Below are 25137 nucleotides of genomic sequence, written 5' to 3'. Positions count from 1 at the left end.
GCCAAGAAGTGACTTTAATAATTGATAAGAAAACAGTCACCCTTGGCAGGCACTAACGAGCCACCCCATCGGGTGGCAAAGCGAACCCAAACGTTGTACCCGCATCATCGACCCCCTGCCAGAGAGCAGTGCAGCAACAGGAAGCAAGAAAGAGGCTGTCCTACCTGCAGGACAGATGGGGTGGACGCCCCTGTATAATGTGGAGTGCTTGGAGGAGAAGTCTCCTAAAAATAAAAGTGGCGTAGATAAGGATGCTGGCCGAAACTGTCATTCTTCCTTTCTTGTCCGCGAGGACATTTTCAGCCAACGTCATCCTCAAAACCTTCTCTTCCATCCGCCCCTTAGCCTCTGCCCTGTGGTCATAACTTGGACCTCACACTATCTCCGGGTACGAAAGAGCTCTAATCCCATTTGGTTTTTTTCCTCTTGCTCCCAATTTTATGTATTATAAATTGCCGCAACAGATATTTTGAGTGCCTCTATCATGCCAAGTCTGTCACAGGCACTGGAAATACGGAGGTGAATAAAACACACAAAGTCCCTATTCTTGTGGAACTTACATACTAGTGGGAGAGAAAACCAGTTGACAAGGAAATAATTGCAAACAGTCGTAAGTGCTACAAAGGAAGTTCCACTCCACTGCAGGAACCCTGGCACACCAGGACGGCTGCCAGCACCTTCTATTTCAATGAAGATTCAACAGGCCACAATGGAGAAATGTTAATTACACAGAAAAGGATTAAGTTGTAGGCCCAGACTGGGTCTGTCACATAAAGATAGAGATAGCAGCTGTCCTTTAACTTCTAGGGGAGTTTCCCAGAGGGGCACAGATTTATTTAAAATTTATTTATTTCTAAATAAATAAATAAATGCTCAGTTGAGCGTCCGACTTTTGATTTCAGCTCGGGTCGTGATCTCACAGTTTGTGAGATCGAGCCCTGCTTGGGATTCTCTGTCTCCCTCTCTCTTTGCCCCTCCTCTGCTTGCAAGCACTCTCTCAAAATAAACATTAAAACATTTTTTTACTTAAAATTTATTACAAAATAAAATGAGAGATACATTATGATAAAGATCAGCTCAGAGAGAGGCAGCTTGGGGTAGGACATAATTTTATTTTTGTATTTTTTTTTTAATGTTTATTTATTTGAGAGAGAGAGAGAGAGAGAGCACGAGAGGGGGAGAGGCAGACAGAGAGGGAGACACAGAATGTGAAACAGGCTCCAGGCTCCGAGCTGTCAGCACAGAGCCCGACACGGGGCTCAGACTGACAAACCGTGAGATCATGACCTGAGCAGACCTTGGATGCTTAACCGACTGAGTCACCCAGGTGCCCCTGGGGTAGGACGTAATTTTTTTTCCCCTAACTCTAATCTGTGAACAATGCTTAAGGAACTTGTAAACCTTTTTGGCAGAAAAAATTTTTTTCTTTGGCAGAGACTAATGGTCTAAAAAACAAGAGACACAGACAAATAAGAGTGGTTTTACACAAGGGATTTTACATAAACCCCTTGCTAAGGGCGGGACAGAGTTTGATACTGATGGGGAGACAATTCTTCTTCCAGGGCATGTGAACGTAACCATATGTATGAGACAAGTGCATTGATAGTCACATGGATATGGGGGAAAAAAAAATAACCAGTGGTGATTCTTGAAGCAGAGAGTGGGAGGTAAAGACTGGTGATATATACCAATATCGCCCGTCCTTCTAGACACACAGGATGATTGCATTTTTCTGTTCCATTGGCATGAGGTAGGGCCATGAAAGTTATTTTACTCGGTACATGATACACAGAAGTGACAGAGCCTCCAACAAAGAAGGGGCCTTCGTGATGGGGAGAAGACAGGAGGCTGGTGTCCCAGCGGGCTCCAGAATCAAACACCAGTCCACACCACTTGGTGCTCCCAGATGGCTTGAACAAAAAGCAAGTGTTCAGAAGATACCAAGTTTCAAATACCTAAGTCACTTTTTCTCTCCAGTTTAAATTGTTTTGTGTGTCCTTGTAGGAATTCCAGCTTTATTATTTTAAAATAAGTTATTAATAAGGGGCACCTAGGGGTGCCTGGGTGGCGCAGTCGGTTAAGCGTCCGACTTCAGCCAGGTCACGATCTCGTGGTCTGGGAGTTCGAGCCCCGCGTCAGGCTCTGGGCTGATGGCTCAGAGCCTGGAGCCTGTTTCCGATTCTGTGTCTCCCTCTCTCTCTGCCCCTCCCCCGTTCATGCTCTGTCTCTCTCTGTCCCAAAAATAAATAAACGTTGAAAAAAAAAAATAAATAAAATAAATAAAAAAAAAATAAGGGGCACCTGGGTGGCTCAGCTGGTTGAGCCTCTCACTTGCGTTCGTGTTATGATCTCCTGGTTTGCAAGTTCGAGCCCCACGTCGGGCTCTCTGCTGTCAGCACGGAGCCTGCTTCGGATCCTCTGTCCCCCTCTCTCTGTGCCCCTCCCCTGACCACACACTTTCTCAAAGCTAAACACCAAAATAAATAAATAAGTTATTCAAATACTAAATACCATAATACTTAAACATAACTTCTCTTCCATTTCCACTGTTGTTTTGTGGGCATGCCTAGAGTAACTGACAATGTCTCAACATAATACAGAAAAGACTAATTCCTTGGAGGTCACTATTATCTCTCATCTAATACTCTTATTTCTCCTGTGATAGTAGAGAAAAGGAATATACTATTTCTGAGGCCTAGAACTCATGCGATGGATGAAACAGAATCAAATAATAAAGGAATACCTGATCCAGACTCACTAATTCAAAAATACTCTTTTATGGTTAATTTTTTTTTGTTTATTTATTTTACATTTTATTTCTTTTTGACAGAGAGAGACAGAGCACAAGTGTGGGAGGAGCAGAGAGAGACAGAGACACAGAATCCAAAGCAGGCTCCAGGCTCTGAGCTGTCAGCACAGAGCCCAGCGTGGGGCTCGAACTCACAAACTGCGAGATCATTACCTGAGCCGAAGTTGGACGCTTAAGCGACTGGGCCATCCAGGCGCCCCACTCTTTTATGTTTCTTAAACCACCAGATCCATGATAGCAATCCTGTGCGCCCTCTCACAGCAAACATTCCACACATGGGTATACCAAAACAAATGGCCTCATTAGGAGTTTATGTTTAAAAACAAGTATATTTGGTGGTGGACTCATTTAGGCTTGCTATGCAATTCACAATTTTATGCAGATGCTACCTGCCACAAATATTTACGGAAATAAATACCATATCTGTATGTGTGATGTGTACATGACATTGAAACTGCCGGTCAACAGCTAAGAATTTGCACCAAGTTCGCACTGAAACAGATTTCCCACCTAACTCTCAAAGCGGGAAATAATCACTTAAGACCAAAACACAACTGAATGAGAAATTTTACATTTAATTCCACTTTGGGAAAATAACCAGAATTCGTGGGCTCTATTTCTAATACGTTCTTCCCACAACGTCTGGCACGGGACTGGTAAGTTTCATACTTTTTCTGTCCCAATTCAACGCAACAAATAACACTGAGAACTATTCAAGCATTTGAGCATAATGTTTCTGATGCAATAATAAACATACTATATCATATATTCACACGGAATGGAGACCATAAAAATATCCTATGGAGCATGTTGTCTGTAAATTTGCTAACTTAGGGTACCAACCACTCGAAGGAGCATCTAACACAGCAGAGCATGCCTCCGGAAACAAACAAATATCAGAAACACGCCTCCCCACAAACCCTATTACTCCGAAAGTAATTATTTATGTTAATGAGGAGTAATATAAATTAGGGCAGCCGCTCTCAAAAGTACTTGTTGGTTAAAAGTATGCTCACGCTCCCAAAGTCCCCAGATAGAGCGTAGCTCATTTACTGTTTGAGTTTGACATATGGACGTGAGATCCAAACTCAAATTCTCATTCCCTTGAGGAGCAGTCAGATGATCCCTGCTGGGTCTGACTGATAAGGATAATTTTCACGATTTGGGGGACTTTCCAGGCCCGTATGAATAGTGGTGTTGTATATTTAGGAGGCTGCTAATTTCCGATTCAAAGGCACAGACTTGCTTGCTCACTCTAGTTTCTCCAAATTTGTGTAGCCATGAAAATGCTTTATGAAACCAAAGCATTCTCCCCCTCACTGGCCTACCTCAGAGTTTTCTACTGCTCATTATGTTAAGGCTCACGGAACCTGGGAAGTACATTTTACATGCTCCGGTTCAAAGCTGCAGCCAGTATAGAGGATGTCTCTTCCCAGACACAGAAAAAGCCTCCATAGAAGAACTGAGAGGGTCACTGAAGATTTTGCTTTCCCTGATTGGAATATTTACTTTGCAAATCCACCAATCTCTGTTATAAATGAAGCATTACATGACATCCTGAGAGGGAGGAGGGAGCCCATGTTAAAACCCAAAGACTGCCTCGAGGACACTTGAGAAAAAGTTAAGCAGTTCAGTTCACCCCATGCAACTTTTTGCATTTTGACACCGGTGACTCGGGAGCAGACGCCCTGGCAGACGGGCCACCTTGACTGTACTCACAAGTTTGCCAACAAGCTCTATAAAAACAGTTCTACCTTGTACGCTTCTGTAGCCTGCACTTCGCTGCTCTTGAAATAAAACAAAATCCACCCAAACAAAAATGCCCCAGGCGACAGGGCTGGCCACAGAACTGGTGCCAGAAATCCGGGCAGGACGTTGCTAGCAAAGGAATGCCATCTTTTCAATATGGAACAAGGAACAAGGCTCTAATGGGGCACGCCTGCCAGAACCCCGCTTTTTCCCTCCACCCCAGACAATGCCAGCATTGTACAGGCGGAGAGGCACACGGAGTTTTATTCCCCCCTCCGTAGAGTTTTTTCAGGGATGAGTTCTAGGGGCCACACAACAAAATCTTCTCCATTCTGGCACTGCTTCTCCATACGACACATCTAGTTGCCGCTCCGAAGTGGAAAAATACCGAAGACAGACAAAAACAAAACAAAAGGACCCGGTTCGTATACGGCACAAGAGAGATTCCAACCCCAAGGAAACTATCACGGGAAGAGCGACTCAGTAACAAAGAAACATCTAGGAAGATGTGTGATTTTCATGACGGGAGTGCGATTCTTGGGCTTAAGGACACAGAGGTTTGGTACAACAGGAAAACAAAGCAACGGCTTCATCTGGTGCTCCGCAGAAGGGACAGAAACATGTTTCCAAAGCTGGAGGAAGAACTGGCTTTGTAGGTCTTAATGAGAGACATATGTCAGTCTCCAACAGTCTGCTTGCCACAGGGATTTTCTGGGGTCATTCTGGCTACGTGTGATTTGTGCCTTGTGGAATCTAAGCCCCGCGAAAGGTCTTGCTCTACTGGGTAAGCCTTGCCAGTCTCTCAGAATGTCAAAAGAGGACAGATCAAGAATATAGAGATGTTTAGAATCATAAACTTTGAAAACACAGTTTGGTAAGATTCAGGAAAATTAAATGCAGAAACGTATCCAAGTTGGTTCCCACAATAACCACTTCGGTAACAGAAGTAGATGATAACTCAAGAGCGTGGACGGTGGAACTTGGTCCCAGAAACTCTGAAGTTTTCACATCTGTGAAATGCGGGGGGGAAACCTATGCCACCTACTTCTCCAAAAGGTATGAAGGTCAAATAAAAAGCCTCAGCAGAAAATGTTAGCGCTCCACCAAATTCATTACTTCCTTCCACGACGGCAGGTCTGTACCTGGGCACAAGGCTAGACTACACGTCTTGCAATCGGTTTTGGTCATGGGAGCAGTTCTTGCCGAATGATGCATGCCACTTCAGGCCCTGGCTTTTAAGGAGCAGGCAGGCGACTTCCCCCCATGCTCTCGCTCTGATTCCAGATGATAACTAAAGACCTAATGGATGCCAAGCTATAATGCTGGGAGGAGCCAGACTTCCTAATCCCTGTACAGAAGAGAGATGATACCAACCAGGAATACATGCCTTGAACTGACATGTGCAAAAGAAAAAATTCTGGACAAGATTTTGCACAGTTTGGAGTGTTTCTGGTTTTGTTTTGTACTGCAGCTAAGCTCAGCCTAATTTAATTCCATATGTGAGCGTGCTTTAGAAACTAAGAGGCAGTATCAGTGTAACATATTTTCACCGTTGCTGTGCTCTCACACAGGTCTGCAGGTGGGAAGAGAGGCAACCACACAGAGGGGGAAAGACTAAGGGCTCACAGCCTTGCCCTCATGAAGAGAAATAAAGGGGCTGCGAAAACAGGATGCCCTTGCCAATTTCCTTCTTATTACTTTTTTCCAAGAGTTCACACAGGAGAAGGAAATATAGAATTGAAAGCTCTCTATTTAACCTCTCTGGTAAAAGGTTTAGAAAGAAAAAAGGCCGTAACACTCATCTCCCAAAAGTAACTAAATCACCACCGATGATGGTACAAATTTGATTTATACGGAAATGATTTTCAGTCATAGTTTATATCACTCTCAGGAAACCCTGAAAATATTCTTTTATTTCTCTGACAAAAATACACTTTTGTTTTTGTTTGGTGTAATTGTAATACATCGTCGCCATTCGTTTTTAGAAGACGGTCTCTAGAAATTTTGTCAAAGCAACTTCTTTTGCTTCTCATCCCTCATTGGCTTAAAATCAGAAAAAAGAGTGTTGATTTTTGATTAATTTTTTTTAATTGACCAAAACATGAAACGGGCACTTGAGACATCACTGGGAGGTGAGCCATTTTCAAATCAACAGGCTAACTATCAACATTGGGAATTGCTTCTCTAGTATATGACAGTGGTAAAACCTCTACCAAGAATGGCAGACCATTAGTTTGTTTAATAAAAACAGCAAACGAAAGTGTTCCAGATGTTTTTAAACAGCAAGCAAAGTAACCATTTCAACAAGCATTTCTGAACTTCTAATGATTAGAAAATGTATAAAACATTTAAAACCACCAAATTAAATCGACTGTTTTCACCAAGCCAACATGAGAAAAAAAAAATACAGGGTTGCAAGCTAATTCAAAATTCGCCCTCCACTTCCTGTTTATTCATACACCAGGAAAAAAAAAAAAGACTTTTCTGCCTTTTCAACCCAAAATGATTTCTCAATTTAGAATAACATTTATCCAGAAGAAAAAAATATGTTTTCTCCTTCAGTAGGATCTATTACTAGGAAAAGCCAGATTGCCATTTCAGCTCTCTTAATGTTTCTAGACACAGAAGTAGATTTCTAGATGTTGAGATTTTTATTTACATTAAAGCACTAAGAGCCCACAGTGTTCCTGAGTATATCATTACAGGTACTAGCCCTTAAGAGTCTGCTTGAAGACAGTATGGAAGAGAAGGGTTAACTCTGAGGTGGAAGGCAGAAATTACTAAGAAAATGAGCTGCACTTTGGCCATAAAAGGCCTTTTCCTGTTTATAAAATTTATAAGCGTTTTCATTAAGGCATCGTTACAAACCCTATATAATGAGATGCAATTATGATATTCGATAGGACGTATAAAATTATACGTGCATTACCACAGAATTATACCTGCTTGATTATGTTATGTATTACTGTTATCAATTACTGTCTAATTACAAGTAATTTGTGATAAAAAAAAAAAATCACTCATGCACCGAAGCCCTACTATGTGAAGAGCACTGTGCTGGGCACCGAGACCAGTCCCAGCCCTCCTGGAGCTTATAGTCTGAAAGAAGAAGAGGGTATCAAACCAATGGCTCCATAAATAATAACTTCATTACAGTCCCAGTAAGGGCTACAAAGGAGAACAATAAAAAATGTAAAAGAGGGAGATCTAACTGGGGGATTCTGGAGAAGACATGATATGTAATGAGTCTTCTGGAGCATCTTTAATGCCTGGCTGATCCCCAGATGCTTGCACGGGACAAAGCAAAACCAGTGTCGACGGAATGAATATGTTTCCATTTTTCCACCTAATTCTTCACAGGCTATTCCAAGTTCCTTTGCCTTCAACTTTTGCCGTAGACACTCCTCTCCTCTTCCCCATCTGGAAAATGCTAACACCTCTATCAAACCGTCTCTTGTCTACAGCCTTCCCTGAATGTGTCAGAGGGATGTGAGGCCCAATCTCTGTGCGCATCAAGCCCCCTAAGGGTCAAAGAACATGGTACATGCACTGTTTGTCTATCCACTCAGGCCATAAATATTTACCATGTGCTTATTATTCAACAAGCATCGGGGCGCCTGGGTGGCGCAGTCAGTTAAGCGTCCGACTTCAGCCAGGTCATGATCTCGCGGTCCGTGAGTTCGAGCCCCGCGTCGGGCTCTGGGCTGATGGCTCAGAGCCTGGAGCCTGTTTCCGATTCTGTGTCTCCCTCTCTCTCTGCCCCTCCCCCGCTCATGCTCTGTCTCTCTCTGTCCCAAAAATAAATAAACGTTGAAAAAAGAAAAGTTTAAAAAAAAAAAAAAAACAAGCATCTTTCTACGTACTTTATACACACTGGGATACAACTTTGGGAACAAAATACATAAAACCTTTCCTTTCTGTACCTAAGCCTTGTCGCAGAAAGTGTTTAATAGATGTCTGATTAATGGCAGAATAAGTCAATTCTCCATTACTGGCCGATTTGAATACGAATGTCTCTTTGGGTCTATGAGGGGACCGACTTTGTAGGGTTCGAAAACTTAATGAAATCGACGGCAAGCCTCATAATTCAGTTTTAGCTATTGCCTTTAGCATGTTACGTTTTTCTTGGGGCCCAATGCTGTGGGAGGCCTCTGAACAGAAGCAAAGATCAGTATGGCAAAGCCAGAAATGTTCTCCAAACAGAGCATACCGCTTGTGTTTATCCATGCCAATTAAAAACAAAAAAACAATGTCGTTTTAAGTGGCCTCAGTCAAATAAAATCACTAAGCACATTTATAGTATTTAATAGAAGTTCTAAAATTAAGTGCAGACATCCATCTTCCTGATTGCAAAACTTTTTGTGACAGAACATATTACTTGCTGTCTGCCAGGAAAAAAACAGCCCAGCGGACAAACACTGTCGTGGAGATGAGGGCCTCCCTTCTTCAGAGGCAAGGAAAACAAAGGCAGATGAGAAAATGGACAAAATTAGCCCTGAGGGACTGAGGGGGCTAGTGCAGTTTAAACTCTTAAAGGCTGCTTTAAATAGAAGGCTACCAGCGTGACCTTAAGCAAGCATTTCCTCTGTGCCCTTGTGGGGAAGGCTCACCATCATGGCGGCACCCAGGGGCTCCCCATGAGGGCTGGACAGTGGCTCCCAAACGCTAGCTTGTGGATGGGAAGTTTCCACTCATCAAGGGCAAAGCAGAGAACAAGGACACAACACCATCTGGGAGCGTGCCCGAGGGTGGGTCCTGTCTGTTAACCGGCCCTTCTTGGGAAAGCCGGCCTTGTAAGCTCTTCCTTTTTTTGCTTTTTGTTGTAAAAATGCCATTTCTTTTATGAAATGATTGATCCAGTAGGGTTGTTTTTCTTTTTAAGTGTTCTCCCACCTGCTTTTAATTTGTTACCCCATGAAACCCCCACTCTAGAACATAGCCTACCACCACTTCCTACCTGCTGTTTCCCTGCAGCTAAAGCAGCGGGGTGCTTTCCAACAGGCAAAAGATTTCAATCCTAGCCTTCAAAAAGACAAGCTGTGTGACCTTAACCAAGTTCCTTTTCCTCTCCGAACCTCAGTTTTCTCATCTGTAAAATGGGCATCTTTAAGCCTACTCCCTACAGTGCTCTTGTGAGAATTAAACGAAACAAGAGTATCAAACGCCCCAATGCCTGGTATAGAGAAGGTATTCAACAGGCCAGTTTTCTCCTCCCCCTACCCACCCCTCGACTTACAAATACCCACACCGCATAAGCCATCCTAATAAGAAATGAGTACAATAACTCTGTTTTACCTTAATATTTGGTGTAGGATTGGGTTCATACTTGTGAATTAGAATTTCACAAATTTATTTATTTATTTATTTTTTCAATGTTTTATTTATTTTTGGGACAGAGAGAGACAGAGCATGAACGGGGGAGGGGCAGAGAGAGAGGGAGACACAGAATCGGAAACAGGCTCCAGGCTCTGAGCCATCAGCCCAGAGCCTGACGCGGGGCTTGAACTCACGGACCGCGAGATCGTGACCTGGCTGAAGTCGGACGCTTAACCGACTGCGCCACCCAGGCGCCCCAGAATTTCACAAATTTATTAAGGCCGAGAGAAGGTAACAGATACAGCAAAGAAAGAAGAAATTGCCCTAGATTCAGTTTTGATCTAAAATGCTTTCCCCTATTACACAGTTGGTTCCTTCCAATCATAAGATCTCCCCTCACTCCTGAATAAATCAGGTATCCCTCCACTATTGTTTACCAGACCATTCTGTTCCTTTTCTTTCAACTTTGGATTGTTTATCATCTGTTCATCATTTGTGTGAGACAAGAAGTTCCAGGAGGACCATCTCTCTTGCATTTACTGTTGTATCTCCAGGGTGTGGCCTACGCCCTGAAACTTAGTTCAATAATTATCTGCTAAAAGATGATGGAATGGTGAATACAGTTGTGAGAAGAGACTTAACACATGAAATCAGGAGTTAATGGAAGACGATAGGTGCCTGGGTGGCTCAGTCGGTTGAGCGTCCAACTCTTGATTTTGGCTCAGGTCATGACCTCAGGGTCGTGGGATTGAACCCTCCATGCTGAGCATGGAGCCTGCATAAGATTCTCTCCCTCTGTCTCTCAATCTCTCTCTCTGGCACACTCCCTTGCTCACGGTCGTGCTCTCTCAGGAAAAAAAAAAAAAAAAAAGACCATATACAGTGAAATTCCAGCTTTAATATACTCCCCCCTTTTGCAAGGTGACTTGGCCACTTTTCCTCTTCAAAGGTGCAGTCTATTTCTCTATCCCTCAGGCTGAGGTTTGACCATGTAACTTGTTTGACCAATAGGACATTAGCAAGTGTGATGCAACCAGAAGTTTGCTCACTGGTGCTTGTCCTCTCTTATGATGGGGAACCCATCCACCACCACGTGAACAAATCCAGGCTAGGCTAATGGATGAGGAGTGGTAACACAGGAAGAGGATCCAGTCGTTCTGCCAAGGACTCGGTCATGTGAGGCCACCTAGACCACCTGAACCAAGACAAGAAAACCTGCACAGAATTGTGACAAATAATACATGTCTACTGTTCAGCCAACAAGCACGTGAGTTATAAGCAAGAAAAGCTTACTAATACAGCAGCTCATAAAATACATCCCACAAACCTCTCCAAAGTAAGATGCTAGGTGTTTCTGGAAGCAGCTCACTTATAAGGAAACTGCGAAGAAGTGGGAGCTGAGTGGGAATGAGGGGTTAGAGTAAAAACAGAGAGAGAGAAAGAGAGAGAGAGAGAGAGAGGCAGAGGTCTTGAAGCTCCCGTCATGGAGCCCTGGGCAATTGACATGAACTTCTGTTAAACAATATTCCTGAAGGAAGTGGGAAGGAAGCACCACATTCCTGGGCCTACAGTCCACCAGAAACAACCGGCCTGGCACCTTTGGCATGAGTCCTTTGGACCACCAGCCTTTGACTTTTACAAATTGTAAGAACGAACATATCACCACGTATTTAGCAAAGGTCCAGAAACTAGGTCCAAGGGCCAAATGTGGTCCATTGCTTATTTTTATAAATAAAGTTTGATTGAAACGTATCAATGGCCATCCTCTGACGTATTGTCTATGGCTCCTTTCATACTACCGCGACAGAGCTGAGTGGCTGTGACAGAGACCAGATGGCCTTCAAAGCCTAAAATACTTACTATCTGACTCCTTACAGAAACGACTTGCCAACCCCTGTACTGGAATAATCAGGGTAGGTTCTAAGGAGTGGTTGGGTCTTAACCTGAGTCTTGAAAGAAAAAGGCGGTGTTTAGTTTTGGTATAAAGAAATGGAGAAAGGCTGAAAGAACATTACAAGAAAGAATACTAAGAGTATAACTGATGCTACATCACTGTGTGAAAGTTATTAAGTTAATGACAACACAAACCATAATTGAGTGTACCGGCCACTTCCCATGGGCCAGATACTGTTTGCTTTATGGTCACTCATTTTATACTCCCAACAATATCATGAACTAGACAGTATTATTATCTCCATTTTTCCATATGAGAAGAGAGAGATGCAGACAATTAAAGATGCTTGCCCAAGGTCACAAAGCTATCAAGTAGACTAACTAGGATTCAAATACCTAGTTAGTATTTACATTTATAGTATTTATATCAGCCCAACTGGTATTCTCACTCTCAACTGCATAATCAATATAAAATATGATGAAGGCCAAAATTATGCATAAATTCTAGCTATGAGCAATCAGACGGTTTCTTGAAGGCACATGAAAATCAACTTTATCACTTTACATTGCTTAACCTTTTTGGCCACACCATATGTTCACTTTATGTCCTCTTTGTCCCTTGCAAAAAACCTGTCATTGCTCAGCTGGAAATTCCCTGAACGGGACATCCCTATGGTGCATCTAGCGGTTATGTTGCCATAGTGATGCTGTGTCAACACAGTGGTCACTGGCCATTCCCAGAGGTCGACTGCAACCCATTCATTAAATTCTGAGTCTGAGACTGCCACCTATTCCCTAAGAAGAAAGAAGGTTCTCTTCCCCAAACAAGAGTCAATAAGGTCGTCCTGGTCATGACAGGCTGAAGCCACCGTGGGCATTACTTCTCCCAGACATAAATTCGGTTCTGTTAGGGAGTCCTATTTTAGAGCAGAGGCTCCCAACCTGGAACAGTGATCTTTGATCTCTAGCCAAAAAATGGGCCAGCCCTTATTGGTCGATCAGGGACCCTGGCATATCTGCTGGTAGCTCCAAATGATAACATGCACGGGGCCCCTTATAAACAACCTAATTAAATATAGGCAGAATTCCAGGACAGAAGTTGTTTCTTGATTCATTACCTTATCATCACATGGGAGAGATTCCTAATAGATAGTCTCTAATACGATTAACTTTTAACAGACTCACAGATATTAAGTTGATATGCCTCTTTTAGAGGGCATTTTGGCAATTTGTATCAAAAGCCTTAAAAATGTACAAAGCCAATGACCTACAAATTCCAAGCCTACTAATTTATCCTAAAAAAAAAATGATCACAGATATACCTCAAGGCTATACGTTATTATTTATAATAGAGAGAAAACCGCAAACACCTTAATTGAACAACAGGGAATTCGTTAAAGACGTTACGATACAGCCATAAATTACCACATTAATGTTATAACCGTAAACACTAGGCAGTTGTTTAAATTTTGGCCATGAAAGGCTATTACATTTAAAAAGCAGATTAAAACCAGCATACAACATAAAATTCTATTTTTATAAAAAACAAAACAACACGCACGTACTCATAAAAACATAGACTTAACACAGGTTTTCTCCCAGGGTAGACCTATGGTGGTTTAAATTTTCTATTTTTTGTATACAATGAACTTTAGTTTAGTGGCTTTTAAAAATGATGACTCTTATCTTTAATTTTGTCTTAATCGTTATTTCTTCTCCTTTGGCTGTACACTATACTTTCGACTTAACGCTTTTCAGTTCGGTGAATTTTAGCATGACATTCGTTGTCCCAGGGAGCCAAATCACAATCTTTCTTTCTTTCTTTCTTTCTTTTTTTTTTTTTTTTAATTTTTTTTCACGTTTATTTACTTTTGAGACAGAGCATGAACGGGGGAGGGTCAGAGAGAGGGAGACACAGAATCTGAAACAGGCTCCAGGCTCTGAGCTGTCAGCACAGAGCCCGACGCGGGGCTCGAACTCACGGACCGCGAGATCACGACCTGAGCGAAGTCGGCCGCTTAACCGACTGAGCCACCCAGGCGCCCCAAAACACAGTCTTTCTCGACAACCTAAGGGAAAGGCAGCCCGCGTTTTCAGAGCTCGACAAAACCCACCAGGCAAATCCCCTCAAATTCAACGAGTGGCTGCCCAGCCTTCTTGGGCTTTCACTCTGTGAAAAAGCTGTGCCATAACAGCACTCTGAACAGTGGAACCAAGTTTATCAAAGTTGCCTGCGCTGGTCCGGGTTTTGTTTTTGTTGGGGTTTTTCCTAAAAAGAGTCAGAATCCAAAATTACGACAAGAGGTTGGGGAATTAGCTGACTAAGAGCTGATGAAAACAGCGTGTACCGTGCGGATTGTGAAAGAGTTTAACGTGTAGGGCCTGAAATCCGCTGGGGAAGACAGACGCTGGATCATTTCTTTTCCCAGGACATAACGGGAGCAGGTAAGCTGGGTTACAACATACCGCATTCAGATTTCTGGACAGGACATGACTTCACATTTTTTTTTTTTAAATAAAGGAGTGCCTTCTAACTTTCAAACGGTCGTTAGGAAAGGGTTTATTTACGTATTGCCAAACCAGCGGACAGAGTGAACTGGTGTTCTGCCACAGATGTCCCAAATCTCAGGACAAGGCGAAGCGGGGTCAGCTAGCAACCAACAATAAAAGTGACCACTGGACGCACAAATGTTTCGCTTTTCACCCAGCTGCCAACTGGCTGCTGTGTGAACTTGCCTGACCACCTTATCCGAAGCTACTGGAGGAAAGGACACGCCTTTAAAGCAACCAACACAATGCCAGAGGTAGAGAGATGTTCCTAGGTCTTCCGTGGATTCCCCCCAACTAGCCTCACTCAGTAAAATGATACATGTTTTTTCAAAGGACTTGAAAAGAAGGGAAACCTCACATAATTTCTTTCAGGGGCTGAGTGACATTTATGTGTTTGTTCAACCGAGATCTTTAAGCACCCACTATATGCCACACTGTGTGTGAGCTACTGTGCAGGCAAGCTAGGGCCCCTATCCACTTTGTGTCACAGACAATAAGGCATTCAGGGCGGCAGACTGCATGCAAACCTGACTCCATTTCTCCTTACCCTGTATTCCTGCCTCTAATAACGTGACTTTCCAGCTTCTTGCCTTAGAAAGTTGAGTTTACATTGGGCACCTGGGTGGCTCAGTCGGTTAAGCGTCTGACTTCAGCTCAGGTCATGATCTCCCGGTCCATGAGTCGGAGCCCCAAGTTGGGCTCTGTGCTGACGGCTCGGAGCCTGAAGCCTGCTTTGGATTCTGTCTCTCTCTCTCTCTGCCCCTCCCCCACTCATGCTCTCTGTCTCTCAAAAATGAGTAAATGCTAAAAAAGAAAGAAAGCTGAGTTTATGTTCCTACCAGCTGAGCATCACTGGCCTTACGACTTACTTTGACCAACAGAATGTGTCACAAGTGACAGCATGTCACATCTGAGCCTAGGCCTCTGGAGACCTTGAGTGTCCTTTCTTCCAGAAACCTGCCTGTGCAAATAAGCCAGTACTAGCCCTACAGGCATGAGAGACCACATGGGGGAAAGACCAAAGTTCCCAGCCAACAGGAGCCTTTGGCAACCCCCAGAAGAACAGCCAACTGGCGAACCTGCAGCTGACCAGGAACGCACAGCGGAGCATAGCTGGGAGCAGATGAACCACCCAGAGGAACCTGGCCTGCAGGGCTGACCCACAGAACCATAAGCCAAATAAAAGCTTGTTGCTTTAAGCCATTCATTCAGCTATAGGATGGTTTGTTACACGACAGGGCCTACCCAGTACAAACAGAAATAATAACTAACTCTGACAAGCCAAATACAAAATGCCACCCAGCACCCGATGGGAGCACCTGTAATATTATTCCAACGTGTTTATAATTACAACGTATCATCCAATGTAGACATACAAAGCACGGATCTGACCAACCATCCTAGAGAACATAAAGAAGCTGTATATTGGGGGAAGGGCCAGCTCGAGACAGCCATAGTTCCTTTGAAAAATGGCCTGTGGATGAGTTGGATTTGCCTATGAAGTCATTCTTTGTTTCTTTTCTCTCTCTCTCTCTCTCTCTCAAAAAAAATAAGCTCTTTCATTCAATTAAGACTGTTGGACTCCATAGCGATTGTCTAACTTGATTCAAAGCAGCCATATCCTCTCTGACACATGTTCAGCCTCCCCTACTCGGTAGGCTGGAATTTTAAATCCAGCTCTCCTGAATTTATGACACACACACAGTAGCAAGTCCCTACAGGCTGAAAATCAAACTGTAATTCAAAGGCCACAGGGCTGAGGAAACAGCCAGAAGATAAATCCCAATTTCTAACCTTGGATTCTCAGCAAGTTGATTTAGTGGACTGTCAGTCATATTTAAAAATAAAATAAAACTACAAAGACAGCAGACGGCATGTTCTAAAGAGAAACGGGGTGATGCTTTTCTGGACTCCTTCAAAAAGCTCTTGTTACCTGAAAAGACCTGTTATGTTATTTTAAGGGCCCTAGAACATTTGGCCCAGTCAGTCATTTGCAGGAGTTTCTGAATTTTCAACTCATGAGACAGAAGGAAGGAATGAAACCATCAAATAAACACAGCGCGCCACACTGGGGGTGACATTGCCCAGGGCAAAGCAGCCTGTTTCTGGAGCCGAGCAGGTCACGCCCCCACCCCGAGCATGTGGAGAGTGAGCGCACACTGGGCGCAGAGGCCTGTGGGTACTCACCTTGCAGCCCTCGCAGGCGCTGACCCCATAGTGGTACCCGGATGATTTGTCCTGGCAGACGAAGCACGGTTTGTACACACGAGGGGGAGGAAGCGGAGACGGAGGGCTGGGGACCAGTTCCTCGGAGCTCGTGCTTTGCGTTTCAATCGCTGTGGTGCAGAGGGGGTGAGGGGGTGGGGAGAAAAAAAGATAATCTGTCAGTTCATTCCTTTCTCACCAGTGAAATCCCCGGCCGCGGCCCCAAGTTCAGCAACAACCCGAGCAAGGATAGGCCCACAAGAACACCTGTCACCGTGGGCACAGCAGTGGGACAGGGACACGGAGCTGTGCGGTTCACAGGGAGAGCCCACAGGCCTCTCTCATTTGCAGCGCAGCACAGCACTGTGCCGGAGAGGATTTTATCACCAGGCCACCCTCCAGAGGACCAGGAACTCAGAGCAGCGCAGTGACTTGTCCCGGATCAACGTGCGGCGCGAGAGCCAAGACCCAAAGTCAGATTTTCACACTGCAGACCCGAAGCTCCTTCTTTCAGCTCTTCTGCTGCCCCTCGCTTCCGATTCACGGAGAGTCTCTGCGATGACTTGTTTGACCCTGTTGCTCACTTAATTAATCAAAAGTAAATTTCCTAAGACAAACGAAGAAAATGCCAGAAGCAGCTACTCGGCGAGCATATGGGGAGGGCCTGCAGCATGCAGCCTTAGGGGATCTTCATTAATCACAATACGGGTGGGGTGCCCCGGTGGCTTAGTCGGGTTGAGGGTCCCACTCGGGCTCGGGTCATGATCTCACCGTCTGTGAGTTCGGGCCCCACATGGGGATCTGGGCTGACAGCTCAGAGTCTGGAGCCTGTTTCTGATTTTGTGTCTCCCTCTTTCCCTGCCCCTCCCCTGCCCACGCTCTGTCTCTTAAAAATAAATAAAGATTAAAAAAAAAAAAATTGGTAAGACCTTTGCTACTCCAAGACTAGTCCTTGGACCAGCAGCATCAGCATCACCTTCTAATCAGCATCACCATCTACTAAGATCATCAGCATCTTATTAGAAAACATACCATCAGGCCCCAGCTCAAGCCTACGGAAGCAGAATCTGCATTTTAACAAAACCCTCAGATTGCCGAACATACAATTTATGTTTGAGAAGCAGTGGGTTATCCTAATGATAGGAGAGTCATACAGCTCTTTATTCTAGATTTTAAAATACACGGGGTGCTTGGCTGGCTCAGTCCTTAAGCATCTGACTTCAGCTCAGGTCATGATCTCAGAGTCTGTGATTTCAAGCCCCGTATCGGGTGAGCGCGAGTCCCGCTTCAGGTGAGCGTGAGCCCTGCTTTGGGTAAGAACACAAGCCCCACTTTGGGTCAAACACGAGCCCCGGGTGAACCCCACTTCTCTCTCTCTCTCTCCCTCTCTCTGCCCCTCATTCACTTGTGCTCTCTCTCAAAAACAAAAACAAACAAACAAAAAACCACAATTCCCCATCTGATTTTCTAACCACCCAAATTCCATGGTTAATAGGAATTCATAGAATTTAAGATCCGAGGGTTCTCCCATCCCTTGTCTCCAGATGCATGTTCAAAGCCAAAGCAAGACCTGGCTCATTTCCCATCACAGGCAAAAGTGCTCATGAAGTATGGTGGGAATGAGGAAGGGAGTGACTCACCCAAAGTCATCGAATAATGTTCCAGAATCTTCCAATCTCCAAATTACTTGAGAATATACAGTAGATTCCCCAGCGAGTAAGATTTCCAGTTGTTCCACTACTCACAATCTTCCAGACGAGATATTCTACCAACGTTATTGTCTTACAGCTAAGCCTTCAGGAAGTTGGGGCAACTCTACCCCTTCACACACTGTGAATCCACCCTCATATCTTATAATCCTGCTACCACGCCACCATCATCTCTCACCTTAGCTACTCAAGGGTCTCGCTGTCCCTACGCTTCTACCCGAGGATCCCTTCCTCAAACGCGCAGTCGGATAACTGTTCAAAAAGTTAAAATCAATCCCTCTCCCTTACTTGTCGAAAACCCTCCAAGAGTCACCAGTTAGATCAAAGCCAATCTCATTACTGTGTTCCACAAGGCTCTTCACGATACAGCCCCTTAGCAACAACATCACTGAACTCAATCATTCTCATTTATCGACTTCTAAACACCTGCCTTCTATTCCATCTCTTGAAGAGGCCAAGCTCTCCGACCAACTTAAGACTACTGCCCTTAAACCATTTCCCCTAATTGGAGAGCTCTTCGAGCAAATGTCACCTCCTCAGAGATGGCTTTTCTACAGAAAGCCCCTTCCCACTCCTGATCGCTACATCCCATCATTTTATTTTATTTTCTGTAAAACTCTAACTAGTACTCAAATTTAGAAAGTTTGTGTACATCTTTATATTCTATCTCTGCCACCTTCCAACTATGGGTTTCAGGAGGCCAACCTACTTACGTGCAGCATTTACAGCTGTGTTCCAGGCCTAGTGGTCCTGGCACACAGTAGGTAGGCAATCGATAAGTATTTGTTGAATTAATACATGAACTTGTCCCCTTTTCTTTTTTTCTTTAGTCTAAGCACTAAGAGCCCCTCTAGGTTGTTAGGTAACCCGATTACAAATCAAATAGCTTTTATATACTCATTTGCTTCCTCAAAAAAAATTAATTATCCTTTTGGAGTAGAATCAACTATAATTATAGTATTTTCATAATTCAGAAGTTTCTTGGAATGAATTCATTAGAGTAACGCAGGTCTAGTAGATAAATCTATATTACAGTCTCTACCGGTTAGAAGCAAGATATCTGGGACAAAGACGGCTCTTACTCTGGGCAGCTTGGCATTATTGTGACAAGTGTTCTGCAGAAAGGCTGGCATCTGAGATGTCACTAAAGCTTATCAGATCAGCTCTCAAGCTGTAAATGCAAAAGCAGGCCTCACACTAAGCTAATCAGCTTCACTGAAAGCAAATGAGAAATAATGACATCAACAAGAAAACAGTACTTGTTCAAAATACAGAATAATATACTGCTCTGTGTTAAAAAATCTAAGAAAACAAACATGCAGAGCATCTCCCCCAAACCATCTCCTTAGAGAAAGGTGCTGTCATCATCTTAGCATATATCCTTCCAGACCACTTTTCTATGCATATAAATGATTTTGGTTCGTTTGCTTGTTTACTAAAGTGGACTTCTACTGTAGATTCTGTTTGGGACTCTAACTTACTGTGTCATGAGTTTATTTCCTCGTCCATAAATATTTTTCCTGCAAAACATTCCATTATGATGAACCTCTTTGTAGCTAATCTCAGCGCATGCCTGTGGCAGATCAATTCTCAGAAGTGGAATTACCAGCTCAAAAGGTATGGTTGTTTCAAAATATTTTGTTAGTTTTTAATTCACGTTGACAAACTGACTTCAAGAAAGGCTGTGCCACTCTTAATACATCAACGTGAGCGAGTCCTTCCCTAAATGCCTCCCCAAACTCCCAGATTTTATTTGTATGGCTTCACCTCCACCCGACTGTTTCAACAACGCTGACAGAGCTGTGTCGTCACCACCGTGATCAAGCCTGCACTGTGCTCTCCCCAGAAGCAATGTGTGGTGTGTGTATTTGTGTGTTTCCACGTTCTACTCGCTCGGGTAGAACAGCTAATCTGGCTTGTCTAGGAAAGTTGTAAATAGAATTCTGTTAGGGCTGGATTCAGCTGTCAGAGTTATGCCCTGAATTTCAAAAGTGGGTGGTAATTTCCATAAATATGTCACTTTAAATACATGTCCTAAAGGGAATCCAGCATTTCACCCTCCCAAAGAGAGGAAAGAGAAGTTGGGCAATTTAATACCCAAAAAACTCAGGGCAAAGCACACTTTTGAAAAGGGGAGAGACCTCACCAACCCCAAAACATTTCACAAAGTTTGGTAAAAGTCTTCTTCTACGGATCAGAATCACTTATATAATAAATGAATGAATTCAGCACGTTTTTCCTGAACAGTTGCCGTGAAAGGAAATGTTCCATTGTAAGCAATCAATAGTGATGGCTCTACACTTTTATTAAGGCTATGGTGATTTCACCAGTAATGTCCCTTAGCCTTGATGGTTCGGCCTAATGGAAAGTAAACCAACAATGAGAATACAATACAGCGCTTCTCAAAGCTAGCTGTACATCAGAACTACCTAGGGTGCTTTTAAACATTCTAATGTCCAGATTGCATCCCAAAACTAACATGCCAGAACGTCTGGGAACGGGAGCTAGGTATCAGTGTTTAACAAAGAAATCCTGGGGCACAGGGATAGCTCAGTTAAGCTTCTGACCGTGGCTCAGGTCATGATCTGACCAGGTTTGCGAGTTCAAGTCTCCCATTGGGCTATTTTAAGCAGAACCCACTTGGGATCTTCTGGCCCCCCGCCCCCCGCCCCTCCTCCACTCGTTTTCTCTCTCTTTCTCTCTCTCACAAAATAAATAAACTTAAAAAAAAAAAAAAATCCCAGGTGAGTCCAAATTGTGGCGGTTCTAGTACAATGACAAAGAGAGCTAACAGCCCTACTGAGCCCAGTGAAATCAAAGAAGACTTCCCAGAGGAGGTGACCAGGCTGTGTTTTGAAGCACGAATTAATTCTTTCTGTCGTGGTTTGTAATTTGTAATTTAAAAATGCCGAAAATGAATCCCACACAAACATAAATAGGAAAGACTCATACATGCCAAGAAATAATCATCTTCAGAAAAAAAAACGGTCCCACCGGTGGCAAAGAATTCAATGTCGGTGCTATAGATATTCAAATACCCCCTCCAAGTTGATAATCTATGGTCCTGTATTTCCTTTGTGTGGCCTATACCACAGAGAACAATGCAAAGCAAAACAGAAAAGCAAATCTCGGTGGTATGGTTGAATGCCAAAGCTAGCCTTAAGCAAACACGTCAAGACAAGTTCTAGAATTACAACCAGGATATGGCATCAATATAAAAGCAGATTTGTGCTTCAATGCAACCTCTAGACTTTTCAGTAAAAATATACTTTGGCAAAGTTTATTAGTGCTCCTCCTCCCCTCCCACCACCACCAGTAAAGACAGTGGGAGACAAGGGAGGGGGACAGCCCAGGGCTCCCCTCTCGCTAGCCATTGTTGGTATTTAAGAGAGCTACACAGTGCTTGGCCATTGATCTGTTCACTGTCATCCTGCTTAAATCAATAATCTATTAGTCCCTTTAAATTAGAGTTAGATTCATCAAATGCCCTTGAGAGGTCTCAAACATTTTGTTCCTTATTCCAGGCAAGCACAATCAGTCTATGGAATGATAAAATTTTTGCTCGAAAACTCTGCAGGCTCAGCAGACAATGTGTCCTGTATTAGCTCATTCAGCGATCTCGGGCAGGCCAAAAAAGCAGTTTTTAGACTTCCCAGGGGGACAAGAGGCTTGTGTCATTCAATAAAACAACTGCACTCCAGCCATCCTGATGTGATTTCAGTTTGGGGAAGCAGTCTTTGAGGAATAATTTGGATCTGCTTTTTGCCTCCTGCTTTTATTTATTTCCTTGCTTACTTATTGACTTATTCAGTTCTGTCTGGTGACTGCATCCCCAGTAAGCAGCAGCCTCCAACGTGGCATCCGAACCGCTGACCAGATGGGCTGCCTTGCTTCGTCAGGGAATGGCCAAGACAGAAGAGCTTCTGCCGCTCGGGCGAGATGGATGCTTGGTTCTGCGGGTCCCTGCCCAGAGCAGAGTCAGCACCAGGGGTGCCCTGGGCTGCACACGTGCCAAAGGAGACAGTGAGGCCAACCAAACCTGCACTGGCAGAAGCTTCTAGCCCGCGTTTGAAACCTTTCCATCCCTGCAACACAGAGATGGCTGTCACTAGGGAAACGAAGCTAGAATCGCCTTTCCTTCTAGAAAAATTCATTACAGGTCTTGTTTGCCTTTAAATTGATGCTCCTCAAAGGGTGGTCCAGATCAGCAACCAGCCACAGAATTCCTGAGGGTAAGGGTGGGGGGGGGGGCGGGGAGAGAAGGCACTGGCTTCAAATCAGTGACTTTCCGACTATCTGAGGTTAAGGAGGACCCATTCTAACTCCCCACCCCAGTCCCTCACAGCGTGATAAACTTCACTGAAAACAAATCCCTAGGAAAAGAACGTACAAACAAAACATTAATTTTCAGAAAAAAAAAAAGGCATCGGAAAGGAGATGCCTAAAACACAAGCTACGACTTAAGGGAAAAAGAAAGATGTACTAGACATAAAATTAACTCTGTCAAATTGCTGTGAGAGTTGCTAAGCACTTGCTCTCAGTTCCCGCCCTCGTCTCAGCACGGACTGGCAGCGGGCAGTTTAGGAACTGGCACCGGTCCGCAGACAGCGCGTCGAGAAGCCCTACTCTGTGAAGGGCTTCAAATCCAGAGGTCTGCAGACAAAACAAAAACAAACTAGAGGGAATCTCCACAGGCTGAGATGGTGTGAAAGCAGAACGCCAGTGCTCCCAAGCGACACAGCTTTTTTAAACGCGGCACAACTCCGGGGGGTTAAGTCAGTCCCCAAATAAAAGAACACCAAAGAAAGAATTAATGCTGTTGCCTGTTTAAGAGGCCTTGGCACTTGCGAACTTGACTCACCTGAGAAAACACAGTATAAATGCCCTTGTTGTTACAACACACCTGAGTGTCATTTAAACACACACAAAGTCTCCAACAATAGCTCCCTTCACGATTCCTAACATGCTTGGCATTTTTCTAAAGGTTAGATTAAGTAGCAGATAACATTTTTAAGAGAGAGCACTGTATACTATTTTTTTTTTCTTTGTAAGAACTAATTTAGTGCTGCCTAAACCATGTTGACAGATTTCAGGATCTTATGTTGGGCCTGATTAGCGGCAGGCAGGCATCAAACATTATGAAAGCCCTGCCTTTTTACTAGAACCTTCGGTGATTAAGACAGTATTTTAATGCACTCTCTGGGCAGCTGAGCCTTAAAAGAAAAAGGAGTTGTAAAGTAAAAGGCATTTCCTGCATGGCCCCAGGGGAATTTTGAGCCCAGCGCTCCGAGACCCGGTGGGAGGGAATAATTTCAGCTAATTAAGGGAGAATAGCAAAGTGTTGCATTTGGTCAAAACATTCAGTGGGGCTTCATTTTTGTTGGCACCAAAGAGAGCCGGTCTGGATTTTTTCCCCCTTTTTCTGTGGACACACTGCAGGACTGCAAGGCCCACAGCTCACATACATTAGGGAGAAAGTCAAAGGAAACGCCAAAGTTCAACTAAAGTACAAGTAATTAGAACCAGATTCTCCTTTTGCCTGTGTGTGCGCATGCGCGTGCGAGCGCGGGTGTAGACGTTTTATTAAAATGTAATTTACATGGCTCGAAACATTAGCGTGCGAGAGGAAAAAAAAAAAAAACCGCGTACAAACTGTCGCTCATTTAATTTTCCTGTCACCTCTTCGTTGGGGCGGGAGGTGGGGGAGGAATTGGGAGGATCAGCTCTTTTAATCACCTTTCAGGAGAAGCGGTTTGTTTCCACACGCACGGGATTTGCAAATCTGTGAATCGCATTGTGAAATTAGGTAATTGCCAAACAAGAAAAACTTTGCTTTGAAATGGTCTCGCCTCACTCGGCTGCTGGCTTTGTTGCTATTAAGCAGCTCCAAGATTAGTCCAGGGTTTGGGGCAGGCAAAGGAGGGAGGGGGTGGGGAGAGAAGGAAAACATCAACGCGGGCCTTTGGCAGTCTTGACTCAGTAACCTGCCCGTGACCCTGAAGGAGTGTGTGTTTGCCCGGGTCACCCGGGATCCTGGCCGAGGGCTGGAGCTGGGTTATGAGAATCCCTGCTATTCTGACCACACATGCAACAGGTGCCGAACACAAGCAGGGGACAACAACAGGGGCTGGGGCCTGGGAGGAAGACTTTGATTTCGGAGTCCTTAAAGAAAGCCATGCTTTTCAAAGTTTGATCCCGGGACCAGCAGTATCACCATCACCTGGGAATTCGTTAAAATGTAGACTCTCAGAGCCACCCCAGATACGCCTGCTGCATGGAAACAGGCATGTAACCACCCCCGTCCCACTCCAGATAATTCCTAACCTAAGCACGTTAGTAACATTCGAGACACCATGGCATAAAAAATGTCTTGTTACCGCCCTAACCTCACGAGAATCCCAAACATTTTGCTGAGTCCTTTGGCATGGGAACTCTGTCAGCTTCCCCTTTCCCCAGGTCCTTACTAAATACTCCACCTTGTGAAGTACTTAATACACCGGGAACTTGAGGCTGCGTGTGTGTTTATGCTCACCAGAAGCCAGAGGCCTTCGTCTCTCCCACGGAATTCTGGCAGTGGCTTTTCGTTGGCAGCGGGTTCAAAGTTGCACGGGAAGAGCCTGAACTAATAGTATCTGCTATTTACTGAGCACTTACTAGGTGCCAGGGGCCGTGCTAGTTGCTTAACGTGTCTTAACTCGTCTAACTCCTCCCCAAAACCAAGGGGAGGGGAGGGACCAGGAAGTCTGCACTTTAGAATTAGGAATTTAAAAGCACAACACCGCTCTCAGCCTCTGCGAAAGAGACTGAAATGGCTTAATACACATCACTATTATTTCACGAAAACCCACAGCCTTTCTACCTTCTCATTTTCCATCTCCCTCATTTATTTTCTTTGCTAGAAACATC

The 25137-nt window shown here is 44.1% G+C and overlaps 1 protein-coding gene across 13 annotated transcripts in view; it reads right to left on the bottom strand.

The window, feature by feature from the left end:
- RARB (retinoic acid receptor beta) overlaps positions 1 to 25137 on the bottom strand; it is an 876710-nt gene that overhangs the window by 127932 nt on the left and 723641 nt on the right. For 11 of the 13 annotated variants that reach the window (XR_006700944.1, XM_045436330.1, XM_045436327.1 and 8 more), the window contains one exon: positions 16505 to 16653. Coding sequence is in view for 6 of the 13 variants with exons in the window: in XM_045436330.1 (XP_045292286.1) it covers positions 16505 to 16653 (149 nt within the window). In the remaining 7 variants the exon portion in view is untranslated. Of the gene's footprint in view, positions 1 to 16504; positions 16654 to 16881; positions 16889 to 24763; positions 24780 to 25137 lie in introns of those variants that run through there. The other 2 variants (XM_045436336.1, XM_045436339.1) reach the window with 2 other exon arrangements.

Source organism: Leopardus geoffroyi, chromosome C2, assembly GCF_018350155.1.
Source record: "Leopardus geoffroyi isolate Oge1 chromosome C2, O.geoffroyi_Oge1_pat1.0, whole genome shotgun sequence".
Taxonomy (NCBI): Eukaryota; Metazoa; Chordata; class Mammalia; order Carnivora; family Felidae; genus Leopardus; species Leopardus geoffroyi.
Note: the sequence above shows the minus strand (reverse complement) of the source record. Positions and strands in the feature narration are given on the sequence as shown.